At 42.9% G+C, this 22103-nt stretch overlaps 2 protein-coding genes across 2 annotated transcripts in view; both read left to right on the top strand.

The window, feature by feature from the left end:
• The first annotated feature begins 2408 nt into the window (after window positions 1-2408).
• LOC122484415 (serum amyloid A protein-like) lies at window positions 2409-6100 on the top strand. The gene is made up of 4 exons (XM_043582371.1): window positions 2409-2520; window positions 3228-3319; window positions 5242-5380; window positions 5786-6100. The coding sequence occupies exons 2-4, from the start codon at window positions 3229-3231 to the stop codon at window positions 5946-5948; spliced, it is 393 nt and encodes a 130-aa protein (XP_043438306.1). The 5' UTR covers window positions 2409-2520; window position 3228; the 3' UTR covers window positions 5949-6100.
• A 3808-nt stretch (window positions 6101-9908) lies between these two features.
• SAAL1 (serum amyloid A like 1) overlaps window positions 9909-22103 on the top strand; it is a 33479-nt gene continuing 21284 nt past the window's right edge. Inside the window, exons 1-3 of the mRNA XM_043582362.1 lie at window positions 9909-10099; window positions 11682-11795; window positions 19151-19234. Of these exons, the coding sequence (XP_043438297.1) occupies window positions 9968-10099; window positions 11682-11795; window positions 19151-19234 (330 nt within the window). The 5' untranslated portion in view covers window positions 9909-9967. The remainder of the gene's footprint in view (window positions 10100-11681; window positions 11796-19150; window positions 19235-22103) is intronic.

Genomic DNA, 22103 nt, shown 5'->3' with positions numbered 1-22103 from the left:
AGCCTGGTCACACGTGGCCAATAGAGGAGGGGTAGCATCTAATGTATTATGGAAACCAGGTCACTTTTGAGAGTGAAAGGGGTTGTCACTATGGATTAAGCCGGCACATCGGGCCCTAACGGAGACAGTCCCTGCAAGCTGGGACGCAGGGACTCATGGGAGACTTGGGGGTGTCTCTTTAAGGCCTGGAGAGTGTCATACCTCCATGCCAGGACGGCTTCCTTTTGCAGGAGACACAAGGGGAAAGAGCCACCTGCCACTATTGTCTATTGTTGTAAGCATGGCCTTGCAGGGAACGGAGTGTCCCTCCAAGAAGCTACAGTACAAGTAACAAAGGAGGAGAACTTGCAGTGCTTCCCCAGGTCCCTGTGAGGGGCCCCGCTCCGTGTCTAGACGTTGTTGTCCTTGCTCTCTCTGCAATGTTTCTACCAAAGAAAGCAATGACTTGAATGATGTCGGAAAGCGGGCAGTGGCTTTCCAGCACGGAATGGCCCCAAAGGGAGTGAAAGACTTGTCAGAGGGGGTGACCACTGCACCAGGATATCTGCCCTGGGGAATATAGGAGGAGGGGTGTGGGCATCACATGGCCTCCTCTGTGAAGCGGCCCCCCAAGTTCCCTGTCACCAAGGGCTGTGGAAGGTTGATAACTGCCCCTCTCCCCACATGTCTACTCCTAGGACCCAGGGAGCCAAAGCTGCTGAGGGTCCTGGCCTGGGCAGAGCTCACGGACCCCACCTTTCCCAGGTAATGATTTGTATGCAGAATATCTAAATGTCGCTTAGCATTGCCTTGGATAAGAGAACCACAGGGACAGAGAGATCCTTTGACAGTTGTCTGCCTTACAACATTCATCTCATTGTATCTGCAAGAATTAACATAACGCCAGACCCAGAGAGAGGCATCACTCCCAGAGTGGCAGGCTCCAATCTAAGACAGTGATATCCTCACACCAGTGCAGTCCTTGCCTGATTTGCTTCGTCCTGGGTCAGCCTCCCCTCTGCCACGTCCTGCTCAGAACTCCTCCTGTCCTGTAACAAATCCAAGGTCCGCACCCTGCTTCTTCTCTGGGTGACTTCGGGAGCACGGGGCCCACCTCCTTCCTGGCTGTGATTCACCATCTTCCCAGCTCTGCGCTGTCCAGCCTCCAGGATTTGCTTGCATCAGCTTGGAGCCCTAGCATCTCCGGTGTCTGCTCCTATACTTTTTCTCCCAGACACAATCGGGGCAGAACCCCTGAGCTGGCGCTCCCTGGCAGGGGCCTTCCTTGCCCTACTACCGTCCTCAGGTGTCCAGCCCTGGAGCCCACTGTAAGAAGGACACTGGATGCAGGTCTGTCCTCTAGGTCCCCCATCATTGCTGCCACATTACACATCCATAACTCTCTCATCTCCAGGGAAATCCAAGGACCTGAAACTTTCCCTTTCTCGTGAAGGGGCAGTGATGGGTAGGTTGGTGAGTGGACCATGGCCTCCGCCAGGCTAATAGCGCCCGTGTGCAATTTCTTCCCAGCATAATCTTCCTCAACTCCCACAGTGAAGCCCAGTCCTGCTTTTCCAGCCGAAACAGCTGTATCATCACAACCGCCCATCTTGGGCAGCATCCCAGCTTTCTCTGCACCCTTCCTGAATCTTCTCGTCTGATAACTTAGCAGCTGGTGGGCTATTTCCTGATCATTTCCTTAAAAATGTTTATTATTTATTTTTGAGAGAGGGAGAATGGCAGAGAGAGAGACAAGGAGAGAAGGAATCCCAAGTAGGGTCCATAGTGTCAGTGCAGAGCCCAATGCAGGGCTCAACAAACTCATGAGCCAGGAGATATGACCTGAGCAAAAGTCAGGAGTCAGATGCTTAACAGACACAGTCATCCAGATGCCCTTTTCCTGACCATTTTTAATGCATCCTTCCCATGTGACACTGTTATCACATTTCTACACTGCAGTTCCTCAGTTGTAACCTGCCATTAGGAGCTTCCATAGCAACTGATCAGGGTCAAGTCCACCCACTGGGTGCTGGAAGCTCCATTTTCCTGGTTGTCTGTCCTTCCTCTCCAACTTCTGCTCCCTGGGGTCCCAGCTTTATCCTGAGCCACCCCTTTAATGGAGCCCCTGCTGCTCCTCCATTTGCCTTGTGTTCTCTCATTCTTCAGGCAATCGATTCTCCTTTCTAACTTTGATTACCCTGCCCAGCATTTCTCAATACACTATTGTGTGGGGAAGAAAACCTTTCTTACCAGGAGGGACACTGGAAACAGGCAGAAATTTCCAAGTTTGCTACACGCCTCAAAGCTGCCAGATTGCACAACCTTGGAAAGTAGACGGGCGTGAAGAAGGAGCCTGATGTTCTGGATGCTGTGTGCTAGCCAAAAGGAATTTCCCAAATCTCAGTGTTTTTGCTTCACACCTGCTTTCCCACCCACTCCCCTAGCAGAGTGTCAGTACATATAATGCCAGCCCCCCTCGCAGGCAGGAGACACGGGCAGCTCAGCCTCACCAGGAGCCTCGGCACGAAGGGACAGCCAAAGGTGAGGTGCTAGACTTGCCTACACTTTCCTTCTTTGCAGATTCTCTTACCCGAAGGCGTTCTTGGGCCGTGTCCTCACTCTCTGCTTCCTCCCTGGATCTACTCTCCTGGCAATTTGAATTCTCCAGATGTGAATACTTTCTGGGATTGGGATTTGGTCGTGTACTTTCTCTGTGGGAGTTCATGGATGGGTAGAGCAGGCGTTCTGCAAATATGTGTGCAATGTCCCACAATCCTCATTTTACAGATGGGTGCACGGTCACGAAATCCCCAAAGGCCTCTTTGGAAACTTTCCGGACAGCGGGTTCAGGGCTCCTAGGGGAAGACTGAAATGGCACGTGGTTTATATTAGAAGCGCAGCGCGATCTCTCTTACTGGGATTCCTATGGGGCAAATGGCAACGGACAACTGGACCCTCTGTTCTATGTATCGTGTGTCACCTGCGTATATATGTGTATACACATTGCCTATTTCTTTCTACCTACATTCATACACACATGTGTATATACACGGGTGTATACGTACACATATGTGTGTATTTATGCAGGTATGTGTATAGATAAATAGATATCGGTAACATCTAATACTAAGTAGATGTAGGTAATAGGTAAGATACAGGTGTGGGTCCACGTGCCTCCCCCCGAAAACCCCAAACCAAACCAAACCAAAAGTGTGTCGTCCTTGTGTGTTTCTGTGACTCTGCTGCAGGATGAAGCTTTTCGTGGGCATCCTGTTGTGCTCCCTGGTCCTGGGCGTCAGCAGCCAAAGATGGCTCAGGTTCCTCAAGGAAGCTGGTCAAGGTAAGGACCAAAGGATGGCGGTCCGGGGAAGGCAGCAACCGGCCCCCCCTACAGAATTGACCACAGTGGAGGCCACATCCCCACATCCCCACAGGGCAAAGGCCACAAGTGGGAAGAAAAGCAGCACGGTTTGCAAGAGAGCAGTTTCCCAGGCTTTTTTGAACAATTGAACCACATCTGGCATTATAACTTTGTGTATATTTAAGGTGAATGCATGTTAATGACACATTTGTTTATTTAATATGATTGGCATTGTGGCTCTAGAGAGCACCTCTATCACGTGACATAATTATCCTTTCCCTTTAGTAGTTGAGATAATTAAGTTCTAGACTGTAGCAAGTTTGCTAATTATGATACGGTATTGATTTGCCTTCATTTTACTGTGCGCTAGATGTCTAGAGCTTATTTTCTACTGGTGGTTTTTCCCCTTAAATGACATGTGTCCTATCCCTCCAGCCCTGGCCCTTCTGGCCAGCATTGCACTGTTCCGTGGGGATCCCCAGGACGAAGGTCACATAAGCTTTGGGTTTTAACTTGCAGCAGAGCAGAAGACATCTGGGGTCCAGGGCGCCTGCTCCCCACTCACAAGTGGGACTCCATTGCCACCTAGTGGGAAACCGGGGACAGCTCATTGCTGTGTCTCAGCCATGAAGTGGGTGCATCAAACTTGTGCTCTTAGTAACTACAACCAACAGTAGCTGAGCTCAGCCTGTCCCAGGCACTGTTCTAAGAGCTTTACAGGTATGAATGAATCCTAAACAGTAGAAATAATAAACACATAAAATGAAGATAAGGCATTACATGGATACTACATAAACTATGATTACACTCGACACTAGGTCTTTCTCTTTTGCCTACTACATTACTTTTTTTTTTAATGTTTATTAATTTTTGAGAGAGAGACAGAGTGTGAGCAGGGGAGGAGAACAGAGACAGAGGAGACACAGAATCCAAAGCAGGTTCCAGGCTCTGAGCTGTCAGCACAGAGCCCGATGCAGGGCTCAAACTCACGAACCGTGAGATCGTGACCTGAGCTGAAGTTGGACATTTAACTGACTGAGCCACCCAGGCACCCCATACATTACTTTTTCAGGGTCTGCATTTTATGTAGCCTGCTCAGATTCCTTCAGTCTGTAACTGCCTGATCTTCCTCTTAGCTGAGTCGCTTTACTGTTTTTGTCCCAGCCTTCCGAAGGCCTAGAGAAGTGATAGCATATTGAACACCTACAATCTTCTAGAAGTTATACGTGCATTTTTCTCAGTACATCTGCATAACCACCCTGCGGATGGCAATATACTCCTGCATTTACTGGGAGGACACTGAACTTTAGAGGTGGGGGACCAGTTGTACTTTTTCTGCGTCTGATGACCTGTTTTTGTAAATCTCTCTAGGGGAACTCCCCTTTACCACCTGCTGGTTGACTTCTGACAGTTGCCTGGGTGCCAAATATGCCCCAGACTTTCAGAAATACTCAGGACCAAGTTGTCTTCAAGCTGCCCACAGGGATGAATTTCTCCCCTTGACCTGGTTGGGAGCCCTCTGGGTCAGCAGCCTCCCTCTCACTTGCCTTTGTTCTCACGCCCCAGTCAGAGGGTTCCCTGCGTCTGTCCAGGTAGAGGTCATCGCAGGACAAAGCATCCCTTAAAGACCATCCCACCTCTTGTTCACACACATCCCACAGCCAAACATAAAGTAGCAACAGTACTCAGAATGGAATCAAGCAGAATAAAACACACCAAGGGTGCTTCTCATAACATTCACCTAGGGAAGTGAAATGTAAAGGAATACTCATCCCAGCCAACATCCTCTCCAAGGATTTTGTCAAAGACTGAGATCTTAGAATCGGTGGGAGGAAAATGTCTTTTCCTCTATTTTGCCAAGACACGATCACCTTCATCTCATCATTTGCTTTCCTTTCCAGGGACTAAAGACATGTGGAGAGCCTACTCTGACATGAGAGAAGCCAATTACAAAGGTGCAGACAAATACTTCCACGCCCGGGGGAACTATGATGCCGCACAGAGGGGACCTGGGGGCGCTTGGGCGGCCAAAGTGATCAGGTAACACGGGCTCCTGGGGATGCAGGGCTGGGTGAGCTGAGCCTGGCTGCCTTGGACAGCCAGGAGGGGCCAAGCCCTGGAGAAGTCTCCTGTAGACACTGTGGCTCCTCCTTCTCTTGCCCACCCTCCCCTCTGCGCCCAGTGTTGGCGTGAGTGGCTGATGGAGTCAGAGCAAGGCCAGGAGGAGTGGGTGATTCCCGACCCTCCCCCTATGGGTGCTGTTCTCCCAGTAAGAGATCAGCCTGGGCTGAGATGCTCTGTTTCTGGGCCAGGGGGTCAGTGTTTTAGCCCCTCTTTCCTTGGCTCCTGTTAGCAGCCCTCCCTTGCAAAGAAGAGAGATGGGAGTTATGGGCAATTGCTCCTCAGCCCCCTAATTAATCTCCTACCTGCCTTCCTGCATTCCAGCAATGCCAGAGAGAATTCTCAGAGAGTCACAGACTTTTTCAGGCACGGAAGCAGCGGCCACGGAGCAGAGGACTCGAAGGCTGACCAGGCCGCCAATGAATGGGGCCGGAGCGGCAAAAACCCCAACCACTTTCGACCTGCGGGCCTGCCTGAGAAGTACTGAGCTTCCTCTTTGCTCTGCACTCAGGAGAGGGGCTGAGAGCCCCTTGAGGGCGGGAATAGTTCCTAAGTATAATTACTGAATTCTATATTCCCTCCTACAACATACTTTATAAAAAGCACATAGAAGCATTAATAAATGGTTGTGAAATCCAATGTGTCATTGTCATGTGGAAACATCAAATGACAGCCTTTTGGGTCCCTTTAATGCCATGAAGATGATCAATTTACCTTATCACTTTTTTTCCAAGGAGATAAGGCACTAAAAAACCATAATACTAATTTCGAGTAAAATATATGCCCATAATAGGGAGCATACAATGCAGACTATATATTGACCCTACAGGTCAGGCCCTGGCCAGAGAAAGTTCCGAACCCTTGTTTTCAACAGGCCAGTGCTGCAGCCATCCCCACCCTAGCTTTTGGGTATATCTGCAGATACTTTTGCTTGACGTGTGATTGGAGGTCATTGCCGGATGGGCCAGAAGTACACACAGCTTAGGATGTATAGAACAGTGCTGCCAACAGAGAATCATCCTGAGTCTTGCTTGACCTCTGCAGTGTCCTATCAGACATGTATTTAGACAGAGTCACATTTACTGTGAATCTGATGAAGCTTCAGCTTCAAAGTCTCTTCACTTCTACAGAACTATTCCAAGACCCATGGAGATGCCCTTGGAAAGGATTCATATGGTCAATTACTTTGTAAAATCTGCAGAAGTGAAACATTTTAACTGAAGCAGTTAATGCCTCTGTGTTCACGCCAGCATTTTACCATCACTTTTCCTCTTGTGTTGAGTGGGACTGGAGTGGGCACAGGCATTTTGGGGATCTGACTAAGAAGAAGTCGAATTGGAAGTAGAAGTTGTTTGCATTTAGTGAGACATATTTCTGTGATATTTTAAAAAATGTTTATTTATTTAGAGAGAGAGAAAGAAAGAGAGTGCATGTGTTTGCATGACTGGGGGGAAGGGCAGAGATTGAGAGAGAGAGGGAATCCCAAGCAAACTTGGTGTTGTCAACATGATGTGGGACTAGGTCTCTCTAACCAGGAGATCATTACCTGAGCTAAAATCAAGAGTCAGATGCTTAACTGACTGAGCCACCCAGGCATCCCTATTTATGTGGTTTTCAGCTACTTCCAAGTATAATTAAAGGCAGAATTATCTTTTTATTTGTCATTATAAAAAATTATCTTAAGAAGTCATTGTCATATAAAGAGAAGATCAAAGATAACTCAGAAAACACTATATTAAAAATGTTGTAAGGGTGCCTGGTGGCTCAGTTGGTTAAGTGTCTGACTCTTGGTCTTGGCTCAGATCATGATCTCATGAGTTCAAGCCCCACATCAGGCTCTGTGCTGATGATGTGGAGCCTGCATGGGATTCTGTTCCTCCTTCTCCCTGCCCCTCCCCTGCTTGCGTATTCTTTCTCTCTCTCTCAAAAAAATAAACATACAAAATTTTAATAAAATTGTTGTAAACATGCAAAGCTCAGAGGGTTTTTAGAGCATGGTCCAATAAAGGTGGATATACATTATTATAAATTTGCCCAAACCCATACAGTGTACAATACCAAGAATGAACCCTAATGTACACTCTGGGTGATAATGATGTGCCAGTATAGATTCATCAATTGTATCAAATATTCCAGTCTGGTGGGAATGAGGAAGCTATGCATGAGGTCAGTTTATATGGGAAATTTCTGTACCTTCTGCTCTTAATATTGTTGTGCACCTAGAACCGCCCTAAAAATAAATCTACTAAAAGAAAGAAAAAGGATTGTAGAAGTGTGTTGGGCTGTTTATTAATATAAAATATTTGGATATTTTTCTGGATTTTGTGATGTTTTATTTATTTAAAAAAAAAGTTTTTTTAACGTTTATTCATGTTTGAGAGACAGAGAGTGAGTGGAGGGGAGGCAGAGAGAGAGGGAGACACAGAATCTGAAGCAGGTTCCAGGCTCTTTGCTGACAGCACAGAGCCCGACACAGGGCTCAAACTCGCAGACTGAGAGATCATGACCTCAGCTGAAGTTGATGCTTAACCGACTGAGCCACTCAGGTGCCCCTTTTTTTGTGATGTTTTAAATATTATTTGGCTATGTAAAACTGATCACTTTTTTCCTATTCTAAATAAATATTTCCTATTGTAACTAATTTAATATTTGTAATTTTATATTGTTCTTCCTAAAGGAGGCTCCCCAAATTGCATAATTCAGGCCCCACAAAACCTGGGTCTGCCTTTACCTACACACAGTGAAAAAAATGTTTGTAATTATTTGAACCTGGGATCCAACTGTATTTTACATGTTAATATAGAGGTTTAAAAAAAATTTTTTTTAACGTTTATTTATTATTGAGAGACAGAAAGAGAACAGAGCATGAGCATGGGAGGGACAGAGAGAGGAGTAGACACAGAATCTGAAGGAGGCTCCAGGCTCTGAGCTGTTAGCACAGAGCCCAATGTGGGGCTCGAACTCACAAACCCAGCGAGATCATGACCTGAGCCAAAGTCAGACGCTTAACCGACTGAGCCACCCAGCATGGATTATTTTTTGTCCAGTTTTAATATACCTTAGAATTTTCTGGAAGTGCAATTGCTATGTAAGCTGGAACTTCGTTTTGGTAGAAATTTTATCATTCTTTGTGTATGATTTTGAGAAGCACAGTCTGGGGGAGCCTGGGTGGCTCAGTCGCTAAGCGTCCGACTTTGGCTCAGGGTTTGATCTCCCAGTTTGTGAGTTCGAGCCCCGCGTCGGGCTCTGGGCTGACAGCTCGGAGCCTGGAGCCTGCTTCAGATTCTATGTCTCCCTCTCTCTCTGCTCCTCCCCTGCTCACGCTCGGTCTCTCTCTCCTTCAAAAATAAATAAAAACATTAAAAAGAAAAAGAGAGAGAAGCACAGTCTCTGATGGAATAACACCTCTGTCATTCTGCATATCTAACTGATGGGTTCACAGTGATTTGATGTAGCTGTGCTAACACTGGAAACTTCTTTTTTAAATTTTTTTTCAACGTTTATTTATTTTTGGGACAGAGAGAGACAGAGCATGAACGGGGGAGGGGCAGAGAGAGAGGGAGACACAGAATCGGAAACAGGCTCCAGGCTCTGAGCCATCAGCCCAGAGCCTGACGCGGGGCTCGAACTCCCGGACCGCGAGATCGTGACCTGGCTGAAGTCGGACGCTTAACCGACTGCGCCACCCAGGCGCCCCTGGAGACTTCTATTATGTCTTCTAGTATTTAAAATATTAAAATACGTGTCGTTTTATTTTAAATTAATTCTATTTCGTTTAGGGAATCATTAATTTAAAAATCTTAAAATACATAATTTTAAATTAATTTTATTTTTCCTTTATGTGAGGGAATGATATTAATATTTTTGAAATTACATGTTGAGGTAGATAATATCATCTATAAACGTCTTTCATCAAAGTAAAGTAGATATGGGAAAATATTTATTGCAGGGTGGGGGTAGTAGCATTGGTTCTGAGGTTGAATACCATCGAACTAAATAGAAACACGAACTGAAAATACATGGAGTTGTAGTGTTGACGATCTTCCTGGTAACTTATATCTTTCCCAGGATTCCAACCACACCTGGGAGAAGAATGAGCGCCTGATGTCTTTAAGAATGTCAACGGTGCCCGGAGATCAGGGGGTCTACGACAGCTTCGAGATTCATGTCTGTACCAGAGACCGCTGTCCCCCATTGCCTGTCCCTTCCAATCTGGCTAAGAGCTCCTGGGGAGGTGGAATATCTGGTCCGCTGAAACTGGCAAATAACAGTTATGAATATGACCGCGGTTGGGTCCCAGAAAGGGTGGGGTCGTTGGAGATTAAGTCATCTGGGTTCCCAAGCCTGTGGGCACAGAGCAGGTACTCAGGCCTGCAGGGCTCCGGGCAGCAGAGGGCGCTGTAGCGGGAGCCGCACCGGGCGTGCCGGGCCCTCTGGCGCCAGCAGGTCTATCGCCTCCTCCGGCGGCTTCCGGCGCGGCTCCTCAGACCGAGAGGCGGGGAAGTCATGGACCGCAACCCTTCGCCGCCGCTGCCCAGTCGGGATGAGGAGGAGGAGGAGGGTGCTGGGGGAGACTGCATAGGGAGCACGGTCTACAGCAAGCACTGGCTCTTCGGTGTCCTCAGCGGACTCATTCAGGTGTGGAACGTCTCGCCTCGCGTGGGCTCCCTCCCTTTGCCCCAGCCCTTCGTCCACGCCTCTGGCAGCCCCTTCGGGCCCAGGGAGCCGCCATCCCCCTCCCCCACCCCGACGACCCTTCTCGGCGCCTTGCGCTTAGAGTCCTGGCCGCCTCTGCGGACCCCAAAACTTCGGGAGCCTTTCCCAGTACCTCTCAACACAACGGGAGATAAGTGACAGGGAGACTAGAATGCCTACGGTTAAAATATTTTACTTTTACAAATTCTCCGAAAATGTCTGACCACGTACATACATTGCTCGTGTTTTTGCTCTCCATTCCCAGTGTCGTTTCTGAAGCCTAGGGCCCAATTTATTACGTGGACGTTTGTTGTAGAAGAATAAATGGTGATTTGGAAGTCCTTCAGCTCTGATACCAATAGCGTGGCTTCAGCACCTGTTTTGGGCAAGTCATCTAACCGTTCAGAGCCTCGGTTTCTTTCTCAATTTCTATAAAGTGGGATGAAAATACCTTTGTTATTGTATATAGCGTTATTGTGTAGGTTAAACAAGATTATCGTGGGCACAGAATGCTCACCGTAGTGTTTGGCTTGTAGAAGCTCTCAGTACATGTGAACTTTCTTCTCCCACGTTTCACTGACTTCTTCCAGTCTCTGTCCTCTCCAGTGCATCTTCTGTCTAGATGCCAGAATAATCGTCCTTAAACAAACCAACTAAAGAAAAAAAAAAAACCCAAAATGTTTTTGGGAACTCCTTTTAGTTTCCTTTGCCTGCAGGAGAAAAATGCATATTTCTTGGCTTGCAATACAGCTTTGCAACCTTCCCAGACACATCTGCCCATAACACACTCAACTACTCACCATTCCCCAAACATTGCCAGGCCGTTTTCTTAAATCTGAACTCTTGCACTTTCTTAGGTATGTTCTTTTCCCCCTCTTCACAAACTCCTGTTCTCCCTCAGAGGTTTAGCTTAAAGATTACTTCCTAGGAGAAGTTTGCCCAAACTCTCCAGGCATAGGTCATTGGTCCATTGTTTTGCTTTCACAACTCTGCCCACAATTCACTTGACTCCCATAGTCTTTTGCTGTGATTATTAGTTTACACGTGTTTTCCTCTCTAGGGCCTAAACTGCTTGAAAGCAAGGGCTTAAATTTATTCATTTGTGTATTTCTACCCCAGTGCCTCGTAACAGTATTTACTCCACGAATGTTAGATGAACGTTGGTCTACCCAAGGTAGTAATTTTTTTAAATTTTTTAAAAAATGTTTATTTATTTTTGAGACAGAGAGGGACAGAGCGCAAGTGGGGGAGGGGCAGAGAGAGAGGGAGACACAGAATCTGAAACAGGCTCCAGGCTCTGAGCTGTCAGCACAGATCCTGATGCGAGGCTGGAACCCATGAACCATGAGATCGTGACCTGAGCCAAAGTCAGACACTTAGCTGACTGAGCCACCCAGGTGCCCCAGGTAGTAATTTTTTTTAAACAAGGTTTCTGCAAGAGAAGATACTTTGAGGACAGGATAATATTACTTGATGAGTACTACGGGCAGCTTTTATCCATGTCTTTTCTTCCTTTGTGTTGAAGATGGTTAGCCCTGAAAACACCAAATCCAGCTCAGACGAGGAGGAGCAACAGATGGAGCTTGATGAAGAAATGGAGAATGAAATTTGCAGAGTCTGGGATATGTCCATGGATGAGGTATGGGGTTGGAAATGAAACCGAAAAGACTGTTGGGGAAGGAGATGGTGAATGGATTTTTTTTTTTTTTTTTTTTTAAGTTTCAGTCCTTAAGTCTCTGGGGAAACACTTTAGTGTCTGTAGTCATATGGTACAGGGAATGAGCTGTAAATGCTAAACTTTTGTCTTGGAGGGTAGAAGATCTGAGCTGTCACTAGATTGGGGCTAAATATATAGTTCTCATGAATGCAGGAATGCTTGTAGTCCAGGAAAGTTCTGATATTTATCTATGTAAAGAGAATGCTGACCTTGTGTAGGAGACCACTGATGTACCATAATTAAATTAGAAAGGGACAAGAGGGAACCATGTGTGTATAAATTGCAAAATAACATTTTAACATTTGCATTGTACTCTGTAGCTCAGTGGCATTTTCATATGTATTATTCCATTTGTTTTTCACAATAACCCTGTGATACAGGTAGTACCCTTATCTTATAGGTAAGAAAAGAGGTGAGGGTTGCCTGGGTGACTCAGTTGGTTTAGTGTCTGACTCTTCATTTTGGCTCAGGTCATGATCTTGCAGTTTGTGGGATCCATCCCTAAGCTGGGCTCTGTGCTGACAGCACAGAGCCTACTTGGGATTCTTTGTCTCCCTCTCTCTCTGCCCGTGTACACACACTCTAAAAATAAACAAACACTAAAAAAAAAAAAAAGGCGAAAAGAGATTGACATACATAATCTCTCACTTAATTACTTGGACTTTTCCACTAGCTTCCTGATTAAAATCCTTGTTCTGGTCTTTTTACTTCCCTCTGTTCTCCACATTGCCATGAAAGCTCTCTTTTTCCTAAATACAGATTTAATTGTGTTCTGTCTTAAAAATTGTCCATGGCTGTTCGTTATCTTCAGCTGTTTTTTTGATACATTTTTATTGAGGTATAATTGACACCAAAAAATGTGTGTATTCTTGAGGTGTAATTGATGTACAGAAATTGTTCGTATTTAAAGTGCATAATTTGAAACATTTTGATGTGTATACGTGCATGAAGCCATCACTGTAATTAAGAAAGAGACATATTTAGGGGCGCCTGGGTGGCTCACTTGGTTGAACGTCCGACCTTGGCTCAGGTCATGATCTCACAGTCTGTGAGTTCGAGCCCCGCTTTGGGCTCTGTGCTGACAGCTCAGAGCCTAGAGCGTGCTTCAGATTCTGTGTCTCCCTCTCTCTGACCATCCGCCGTTCATGCTGTTTCTCTCTCTGTCTCAAAAATAAATAAACATTAAAAAAAAATTTTGTAAATAAAAAAAAAGAGAGAACATATCTCTCACCCCCAAAAGTTTCTTTGTCTGTTTGTAATCCCTTCTTCTTGCCCTTCCCAGCCTCCACCCTCTCCAGGCAACCACTGATAGTCATTCTCACTTCAGAGCAATTTGCATTTTCTGGTGTTACATAAATGGGACCCCTTTTTTTTGGAGGGGTCTGGCTCTTTCACTCAGCATCATTGTTTTAAGATTCATGCATTTTGTGTCTTTCAGTAGTTTATTATTTTTTTATTGCTGAGTGTTATTTCATTTTATGTGATATCATGATTTATTCATTTATTTCTCAGTTGATGGATATTTGAGTTGTTTGTACTTTATTATAGTTAAAGCTGAATTTTTGTGTATAAGTATGTTATGGACATGTGTTTTCCTTCCTCTCGGCTAAATATCTAGAGTAATATGAGTCATATGGTAGGTGTATGTTTAACTTTTTTTTTTTTTTTAATTTTTTTTTTCCAACGTGTTTTATTTATTTTTGGGACAGAGAGAGACAGAGCATGAATGGGGGAGGGGCAGAGAGAGAGGGAGACACAGAATCGGAAACAGGCTCCAGGCTCTGAGCCATCAGCCCAGAGCCTGACGCGGGGCTCGAACTCACGGACCGCGAGATCGTGACCTGGCTGAAGTCGGACGCTTAACCAACTGCGCCACCCAGGCGCCCCAAACTTTTTAAGAAAGAGTCTGAATTGTGTTTTTTACAGATTGTGTAAAAAAATGTGTATTTTACAAAGTGGTTTTTATATTTTACATTATCATAAGCAGTGTATGAGATACAGTTCCACTTTCTCTTCCTCACCAACACTTGATGTCAGTCTTTTGATTTTAGCCATTCTAGTAAGTGTGTAGTGATTCTCATTGTGATTGTGATTTGGATTTCACTAATTACTAATAATGTTGACAATATTTTCATGTGTTTATCTGCAGTCTGTGTATCTTTTGGTGCCTGTTTGAATCTTTTGCCCACTCTTTGTGTTGTTTTCTTAGTTGTGTTTGTTTTTTTCTAAAAGTTTTATAACTTTAGGTTTTACTGGTAGGTCTGTGATCCATTTTGAGTTAATTTTTGCATGTGATGCAAAGTATGGATTGAAGTTTACTTTCTTTGCATATGGATGACCAGTTGTTCAAGCTCATTTTTTTTTTTTTAATTTTTTTTTCAACGTTTATTTATTTTTGGGACAGAGAGAGACAGAGCATGAACGGGGGAGGGGCAGAGAGAGAGGGACACACAGAATCGGAAACAGGCTCCAGGCTCTGAGCCATCAGCCCAGAGCCTGACGCGGGGCTCGAACTCCCAGACCGTGAGATCGTGACCTGGCTGAAGTCGGACGCTTAACCTACTGTGCCACCCAGGCGCCCCCAAGCTCATTTTTTAAAAAGACCATCCTTTCCCCACTGAATTGCCTTTGTACCTTTGTCAAAAATCAGTTATCTGTATGTACATGTGAGCCTATTTTTGGATGCACTCTTCTGTTTCATTGATCTATTTGTCTGTCTTAATTCTGTTTTGATTGTTTTGATTTTTATTGATTTATAATAAATCTTGAAATCAGGTAGTGTTAATCTTCCAACTTTGTTCTTTCTCAGAGTTGTTGTGGTTGTCCTGGGTCCTTTGTATTTCCATACTAATTTTACTATTTAAAAAACATTTTTTTTTATGCTCTGGTTTCTCTTCAAATTGCATAAATCTTTCGCCTTTCACTAAAAAAAATTTTTTTAATGTTTATTTATTTTGAGAGAGAAAGAGAGAGAGAGGGAGAGCGCCTGAGTGCGCACGCAAGTGTGAGGGAGAGGCAGAGAGAGAGAGAGAGAGAGAGAGACCGACAGAATCTAAAGCAGGCTCCAGGCTCTGAGCTGTCAGCACAGAACCTGATGTGGGGCTTGAACTCAAGAACCATGAGATCATGACCTGAGCCGAATTTGGAGGAAGACTGAGCCATCTAGGCACCCACCATACTAATTTTAGAATCAGTTTGTCAGTTTCTACAAAATGCCTGCTAGGATTTTGGCTGAGATTGTGTTGAATTTATAGATCATTTGGGGGAATGATTGATAAATTGAACAGGTATATCTTTCCATTTATTTAGGTTCTCTCTAATTTCAGCAAAGTTTTATAGTTTTTCGTGTATAGGTATGTCACATCTTTTCTCAAATTTATTCCCAAGTATTTCATATTTTTGGATACTATTGTAAATGGTATTTTTAAAAATTTCAATATCTGTTCATTGCTGGTATTTAGAAATATGGTTGATTTTGTGTGTCATATCCTGCAGCCGTTTTTCATTTATGAAGAGAAGTTTTACTACTTTTTCGATTTGAATTGCTTTTATTTCTTTTTCTTACATTTACTCTGGCCAGAACCTCCAGTATGAAGTTGACTAGAAGTGGTAAGGGGGGCATCTTCTTGTTCCTAATATGGTGGCAGAACACCTGGTCTTCCACCACTAAGTATGATGTAGTTACAGATTAAGAAAGTCCCCTTCTTTCCCTAGTATGCCTAGAGTCTTTATCAGGAATGGATTATGTATTGTGTTACACTTTTGATGAGTCAGTTGAGATGATCACGTAGTTTTTCTTTTTAGTTTGTTAATATGGTGTACTGAGTTGATTGATTTTCAAGGTGCTAAAATCTTGCTTAGAAAGTTTATCTATCTTCATGAGAGATACTCGTTTTCTTGTCATTGTCTGGTTTTGGTACCAAGGTAATGCTGTCCTCATGGAGAGGGAACTTTTCCCTCTTCGTTTTCCAGAAAGAGTTTGTGCAGAATTAATAGTATTTCTTCCTTAAATATTTGGTGGAATTCACCAGTGAAGTCATCTGAGCTTGGAGTTTTTGTTTTTTGTTGTTCGTTTACTTTTAGTTTTGTATATTTACTACTTTTAAAAAAATAAGTTTTTTTTTTAAACAACAGTTTCATTAAGATATAACTCACTACCATAAAATTCACCATTTAGTGGTTTTTAGTATATTGTAGGAAAGATTTTAAATTCAATTCCTTTAAATAGGTATAAGGCTATTCAGGTTACTTTGGTAGTTTATGTTCTTCAGGGAATTTATCCATTTTATCTAAGTTGTCAAGTTTATTGGTGTAAAGTTGTTCAAAGTATTATGTTATTGTTATTTAATTATCTGTAGCATCTGTAGTGATGGCACCTCTCTTCATTCCTGATCTTAGTAATTTGTGTCTTCTGTCTTTTTCCCCTCATCATTCTGGCTGGAAGTTTAATTTATTGATTTCACTAAAGGCTTTGTTTTGTTGATTTTCTCTGTTGCTTTCCTGTCTTCTATTTCATTGATTTCTAATTTGCCCCTTTTTATTTTCCTCTATTTACTCTGGTTTAATTTGTTGTTCTTTTTTAATTTTTCAAGGTGGAAGCTGAGGTCATTTGATTTGAGACCATTCTTCTTTTTTAATATAGGTGTATAACACTATAAATTTTCCTCTAACTATTGCTTTGGCAGTATCCAACAGATTCTGATATGTTGGGGTTTCCTCTTCATTTAGTTTAGTTCTAACTTTCCTTTAATTCTTCTTCAGCTGCTGAGTTATTTAGCAGTACATTGTCTAGATTTCAAATATTTGGGGGTTTTCAGTTATTTATCTGTTACTGGAGTCAGTGAACACTCTGCATCTTTTTAAAAATATATTTAGACTTGTTTTATAGCTCAAAATGTGATCTATCTTGGTAAATGTTCCATGTTCACTTAAAACGAATGTGTATTTTGCTGTTGCAGGGTAGAGTGTACTGTAAATGTCAGTTGGATCAAGTTGGTTGAGAGTATTGGTCAAGTCTTTTTTTCTACTTGCTCTACAATTATTGAGAAGCTATGATTTTTAAAAAATATTTTTTAAGAGCTAGAACCCATTTTTTAAAATGAAATCTTAATGCGAAATCCTCAAATACATAATAGGTAAAACAGAGCTGCTCTTTGGAAAAGATTGTTGGTGGAAGGGAGGGTCATGTTCTTGGCCTCCTTTTTACCTTCTTAGGATAGCTCTTGAAGCACTGCTAGAGAACTGAGCTGTCCACCAATAACTGGTATAAAGTCCTTCCAGTGTCACAGCCTTATCCCCTACCATTAGCGTTTGAGCAGGACCAGAGACTTGCAGATGCTTTCTGCGTTTTCATGTGTTCATGCTCTGTTCATGCCACTGTCTGCCTGGAATGGCCTCCAGCCAGCAAAATCTTTCTCATCTTATATGACCCAGCCTAAATGTCACCTCTCTGTGACACCTCCACAGACACTCCAAACAGAATTCGTCTCTTCTGGGCTCTCATGAAACCTGTTCACTCTGTTGCATAACACTTACCTTGTTATTTGGCTTTTGTGTCCTCTGATAGATTAAGTTCCTTTTCTTAAAAGCTTAATGTCACCTCTTTAGAGGTACTTTTCTCTGATACATCTGAAGTAATCCCCTCCCATCTTGGCTTCTAGCACATACTATCTTGTTAATCTTATTTGTAGCACTTAGAAATTATGTAGTTCAGTTGTTTATGTGTTTATTGTTTATTTATCTTTCTAGAATAAAAACTCCATGAGACTGGGAACTTATCTAGCTTGTTCACTGTTGTGTCCCCCAGAGCCTCAAATAGTGCCTGTTACTTGTGTTTTTCAGTAAATACTTGGTGAAGAGTGAATGAATGAATGCATGAGTGAGTGAATGAATGAATAGCTGAGAGGTAGCATTGGTGTGCTGGTTAAGAGTATGGCAGTCACACTCATCTGGATTCTGTTCTTCTGGATCTGTTCTACTGATTGTATAATCTTGGGCAGGTTGCTTAATCTTATAAAACCTGTTTATTAGTGGAATGGGGCCAATAATAATGACTACTTCATAGGGTTTTGAGAATTAAATGAGATAGTGTGCAAACCACTTCACTGTACTTGGTATTTACAACTTGCTCAATAAATGTAAATTGCCATTATTATTATTATTATTATTATTATTATTATTGCTGTTAATATTGTTAGGTCACCTAACTCTTTGCTACCCTAGGAATTATTAACTGTCATTAAATAAATCAGTCCCTGCATGCCCTAAGAGTTGGCCACGTGACAAACAGCACTTTAAACACTTAGAGTGGGGAGCATCTGTTGCTGTGACTTTCAGTTTGGAGTGTATCTTTGAAAATACTGTTTTCTCTGACTGTGCTCTCTTAATAATTATAGGATGTCGCTTCCAGTCAACAGTCATGCAGGTTACCTTGGTTTCAGCTGCTATGAAGGATTACTGCCTCTCTCTTTGAGGTGCCTCCAAGTCTTTTTGAAGAGCTTTTTCACCATAGCCTGGGTTTTTAGTTAAGCTATCGCAAATGTACACTTCAAGTTTGGTGAAAATCTAAGGCAATAGACCACCAGAAACTTAATTTTGTTTAAATATTGTGCAACACAGACATCCACAGCAAGCTGATTCAGTCTTGGAACATGCAAGATTGGGTCACATGTCCACTCCAGGTTCATTCACCGGTATGGTGTGTCCCTCTCGGCATTGTGGCCTGGGCAGACTCTAGGAAGGAGGTATGAAGCTGTAGTAGTTACGTCGTGATCAGAATTATTTTCTGTTGAGAATTTTGAAAACACAAATTCTCATTTGGGGCATGACCCAGTAGGAGTTTTTACGTGTTTCCCCCATTGTGTTTTAGGCTCTTAGAAGACACTAGTTAATGAGTTTTACTCTTTTTCCTTACCTCACCGTCTATCAAGATACCTGGCAATCAGCAAATGTGTTTGAATGAGTTAATGAACATTGCTGGTAGATAGAAAGATCATTAAGGTAAATACATTTAGGGCAGAAAAAGAAGACAATCCCCTGGAATATCACAGTTTAGATTTGTTTATGGATTTATTCCATTGCCTTGGGACCAGATAGCACAAAGACTCTTGAACGCTACTTTTGCATAATGATACAGTTCCTAACCTATGGCTTTTTTCCTTGAGCCTGAAAGGAGTTACACATAGAATTATTATTATTTTTTTTTATGTTTGTCTGTACTATGGGATTTAAAAAGGACTATTCAGCATCCAAATTAATACTCACTTTTTAATTTTCAGGATGTGGCTTTATTTCTCCAAGAATTTAATGCCCCTGACATATTTATGGGAGTATTGGCCAAATCCAGATGTCCTCGATTAAGAGTAAGTATGTACATTTTGAAAGCTTCCTCTTTAGAGCAGTAACAGTAGAAGTGCTAGAAAGATAGTCTTTAGGGACGCCTGGGTGGCTTAGTTAAGTGTCCAACTTCAGCTCAGGTCATGATTTCACGGTTCGTGGGTTCGAGCCCTGCGTGGGGCTCTGCTGTGCTGACAGCTCAGAGCCTGGAACCTGCTTTGGATTCTGTGTCTCCCTCTCTGTCTGCCCCTCCTGTGCATGTGCTCTCTCTCTCTCTCTCAAAAATAAATAAACATTAAAAAAAAAAAAATCAGTAAATCAGGAATCAGGTTTAAGAACCAAAAAATTAACTTTGTAAAAAAAAAAAAAAAGATAGTCTTTAGTTTTCTTACTGGCCACAAATCAGTCTACAGATTTTTATTGAACATTGCCTGGCACTAGGTAATATGCTGTTTGAAATTATTAGAGTCAAATCTTTAGATTTCGGTTGGATCAGGGAGATCAGTACTTTCATTTAACAGCTGTGGAAATCAGGCATAACCGAAGTTATGTTGCTAATATGTGGCAGAACAGGGAACATTGCCTGGACCTCCCATTTCTGTTGATTGCTCTTTTTTATAAATAAAATCCTCCATTCTTAAAAACCTTCATTCTGAACTCAGCCTGACACTGAGGACTTTTCCATAATCTGAATCTAATTCATCTTTCCAGCATAAAATCTACCCTACAGATGGTCCTTCTAATTTAGCAAGGCCTGTCTGCTCCTTGTCTCAGCTTACTGTGGTCATCACCATCTCCATGCCTCCCTTTATATGCCGTCCATCCCCTCTCGGTATTCACATGTTATCCCAGGGGTTCTTTTCATCTAAGCCTTCCTAAATAAGTAAGCTCTCAGTGGCCATTGCTGCTGGTCAGCTCCTCAAAAGAATTATCTGTGCTTCTCCTTTCGTCTTTATATTGTGTTCTTGTGTCATTTAGGTTGCCATATGCTATGCATATCATGGGTGATTAGGAAGTATTAAGTAATTATACTTATGAATAACTGCTGTTCACTGGGTATTTGGTTTTACTACTCTATGAGATAGGAACTTATCTTCACTTTATAAATAAAAGAGCTAAGTCTTTGGTTAATTTTTCCAGGGCCATACAGCTGGGAAAGCTGGGGTGTGAGCCTAGGCCGCTTGACTTCAGTATAACCACTCTATTTCTTTGCCTCTCTTTTTTTGAAAGTATGGAGAATTCTGTAGTATATTTTTACAAATTGAATGCTGAATTCAGATTTTATTTAGGGCAGTGTTTACCTGAATTGGGGCCTAATGAACTGATGAACTGTCTTTTTCTTGGGTCATTAATATAATGACCCAAGAAATTAATTAACAAAGATTTGACAGTTACATGATTTTCTCCTGGATCATTCTAATTTAAATACATTGACTCATGATTAGTACTTAAAGAAAATAAGCTAATGTCAGTAATGGCACCTTTCAGGAATTAGTCATATCATTATATATGTCTGTGAGTCACACCCTATCTACTGCAGTGGTCCTCTGACTTGGCCATATGTTAGAATCATCTAGAACACAGGCTCTCAAAGTTTGGCATGTCTCAGAACCACTGATTACTGGGCCCACCTCCAGAGTTTCGGATCCATCAAGTTTGTGGTAGAATCGAGGGTTTCTAGTAAGTTCCCAGATGATACTATTGCTCTGGACCAGGGCCCACATTTGAGAAGCTTTGCCCTTGGCACCTTTTTTTAAAAAATTTTTTTTTTTTTTCTCAACGTTTTTATTTATTTTTGGGACAGAGAGAGACAGAGCATGAACGAGGAGGAGCAGAGAGAGAGGGAGACACAGAATTGGAAACAGGCTCCAGGCTCTGAGCCCTCAGAGCCTGACGCGGGGCTCGAACTCCCGGACCGCGAGATCGTGACCTGGCTGAAGTCGGACGCTTAACCGACTGCGCCACCCAGGCGCCCCTGCCCTTGGCACCTTTTAAAAAATCCTGAGTTAGGCCCTACCCAGATCAGTTAAAACAGAATCCCCAAGTGTGAGACTCCACACAGCTTTTAAATTTCCCTCAAGCTGATTCCAGTTAGCAGCCAAAACTGAGAAACTTGGTCTTTGATTGGAAGTTCAGTTATTCTCTCTTTAGTTTGTAAGGGAAATTTATGTTTCTTTGCTGACCCTATTCTCTTTTAATCTTTTCCCAACATTTGACAGCCGTCGTTTTATTGAAACTTTCCCTTCCTGGAGCATTGGTGCCACCTCATTCTTCTAGTCTCTGACCTCTTCAGTCACTTCTCTGTCACTTTTACTGGCTTTTTTCTTTCTTCCTACAGAGTGTGGACTTCTTCTAAGGTGTAGACCCAGAACCCTCATCCTCTTTGAATTCATTTCCTTAGTGAGCTTATCCACACTTTACAATCTTTAAGTTGTGAATCTGTGCCTGTGGGATCAAAGCTGTGACATTCCTTCCGACTTCTGGTGCCACATCTTCAACTTTCTTCAGGCGTTCTCTGCTCGCATGCTGCATTTTCCTGTCCAGAGTCCTGCATGTTGTAACTCAGTGATTAACACACTTACCTGGTCATAAAATTTACGTGTTGTGTTTTGTAAACAGTAGCCTCCTAGACCCTACCCTGGAGATTCTGATTCTGTAGCTCTGAGATGGGACTCAGAAATCTGTATTTTTAACACGCTGCCTGCCCAAATGATTCTTATGTTCCAGTAAGTTTGGAAACACTATCCTAACTAAACTCGTGTCTTTTCCAACACTTCTTTTCCAGTTTTCCTGTCAGGGGGATCAGTATCTCCCACTGGGGAAATGAGAAACTTGAAACCTAAGAGTCATGTTCAACTGCCTTCTCCCTTTGTCTCCCATCAGATTATTTTGCTT

The sequence above is a fragment of the Prionailurus bengalensis genome, chromosome D1 (assembly GCF_016509475.1).
Source record: "Prionailurus bengalensis isolate Pbe53 chromosome D1, Fcat_Pben_1.1_paternal_pri, whole genome shotgun sequence".
In the NCBI taxonomy this organism is placed as follows: Eukaryota; Metazoa; Chordata; class Mammalia; order Carnivora; family Felidae; genus Prionailurus; species Prionailurus bengalensis.
The sequence above is the reverse complement of the archived record's forward strand: the minus strand, read 5'-3'. Positions and strand labels throughout refer to the sequence as shown.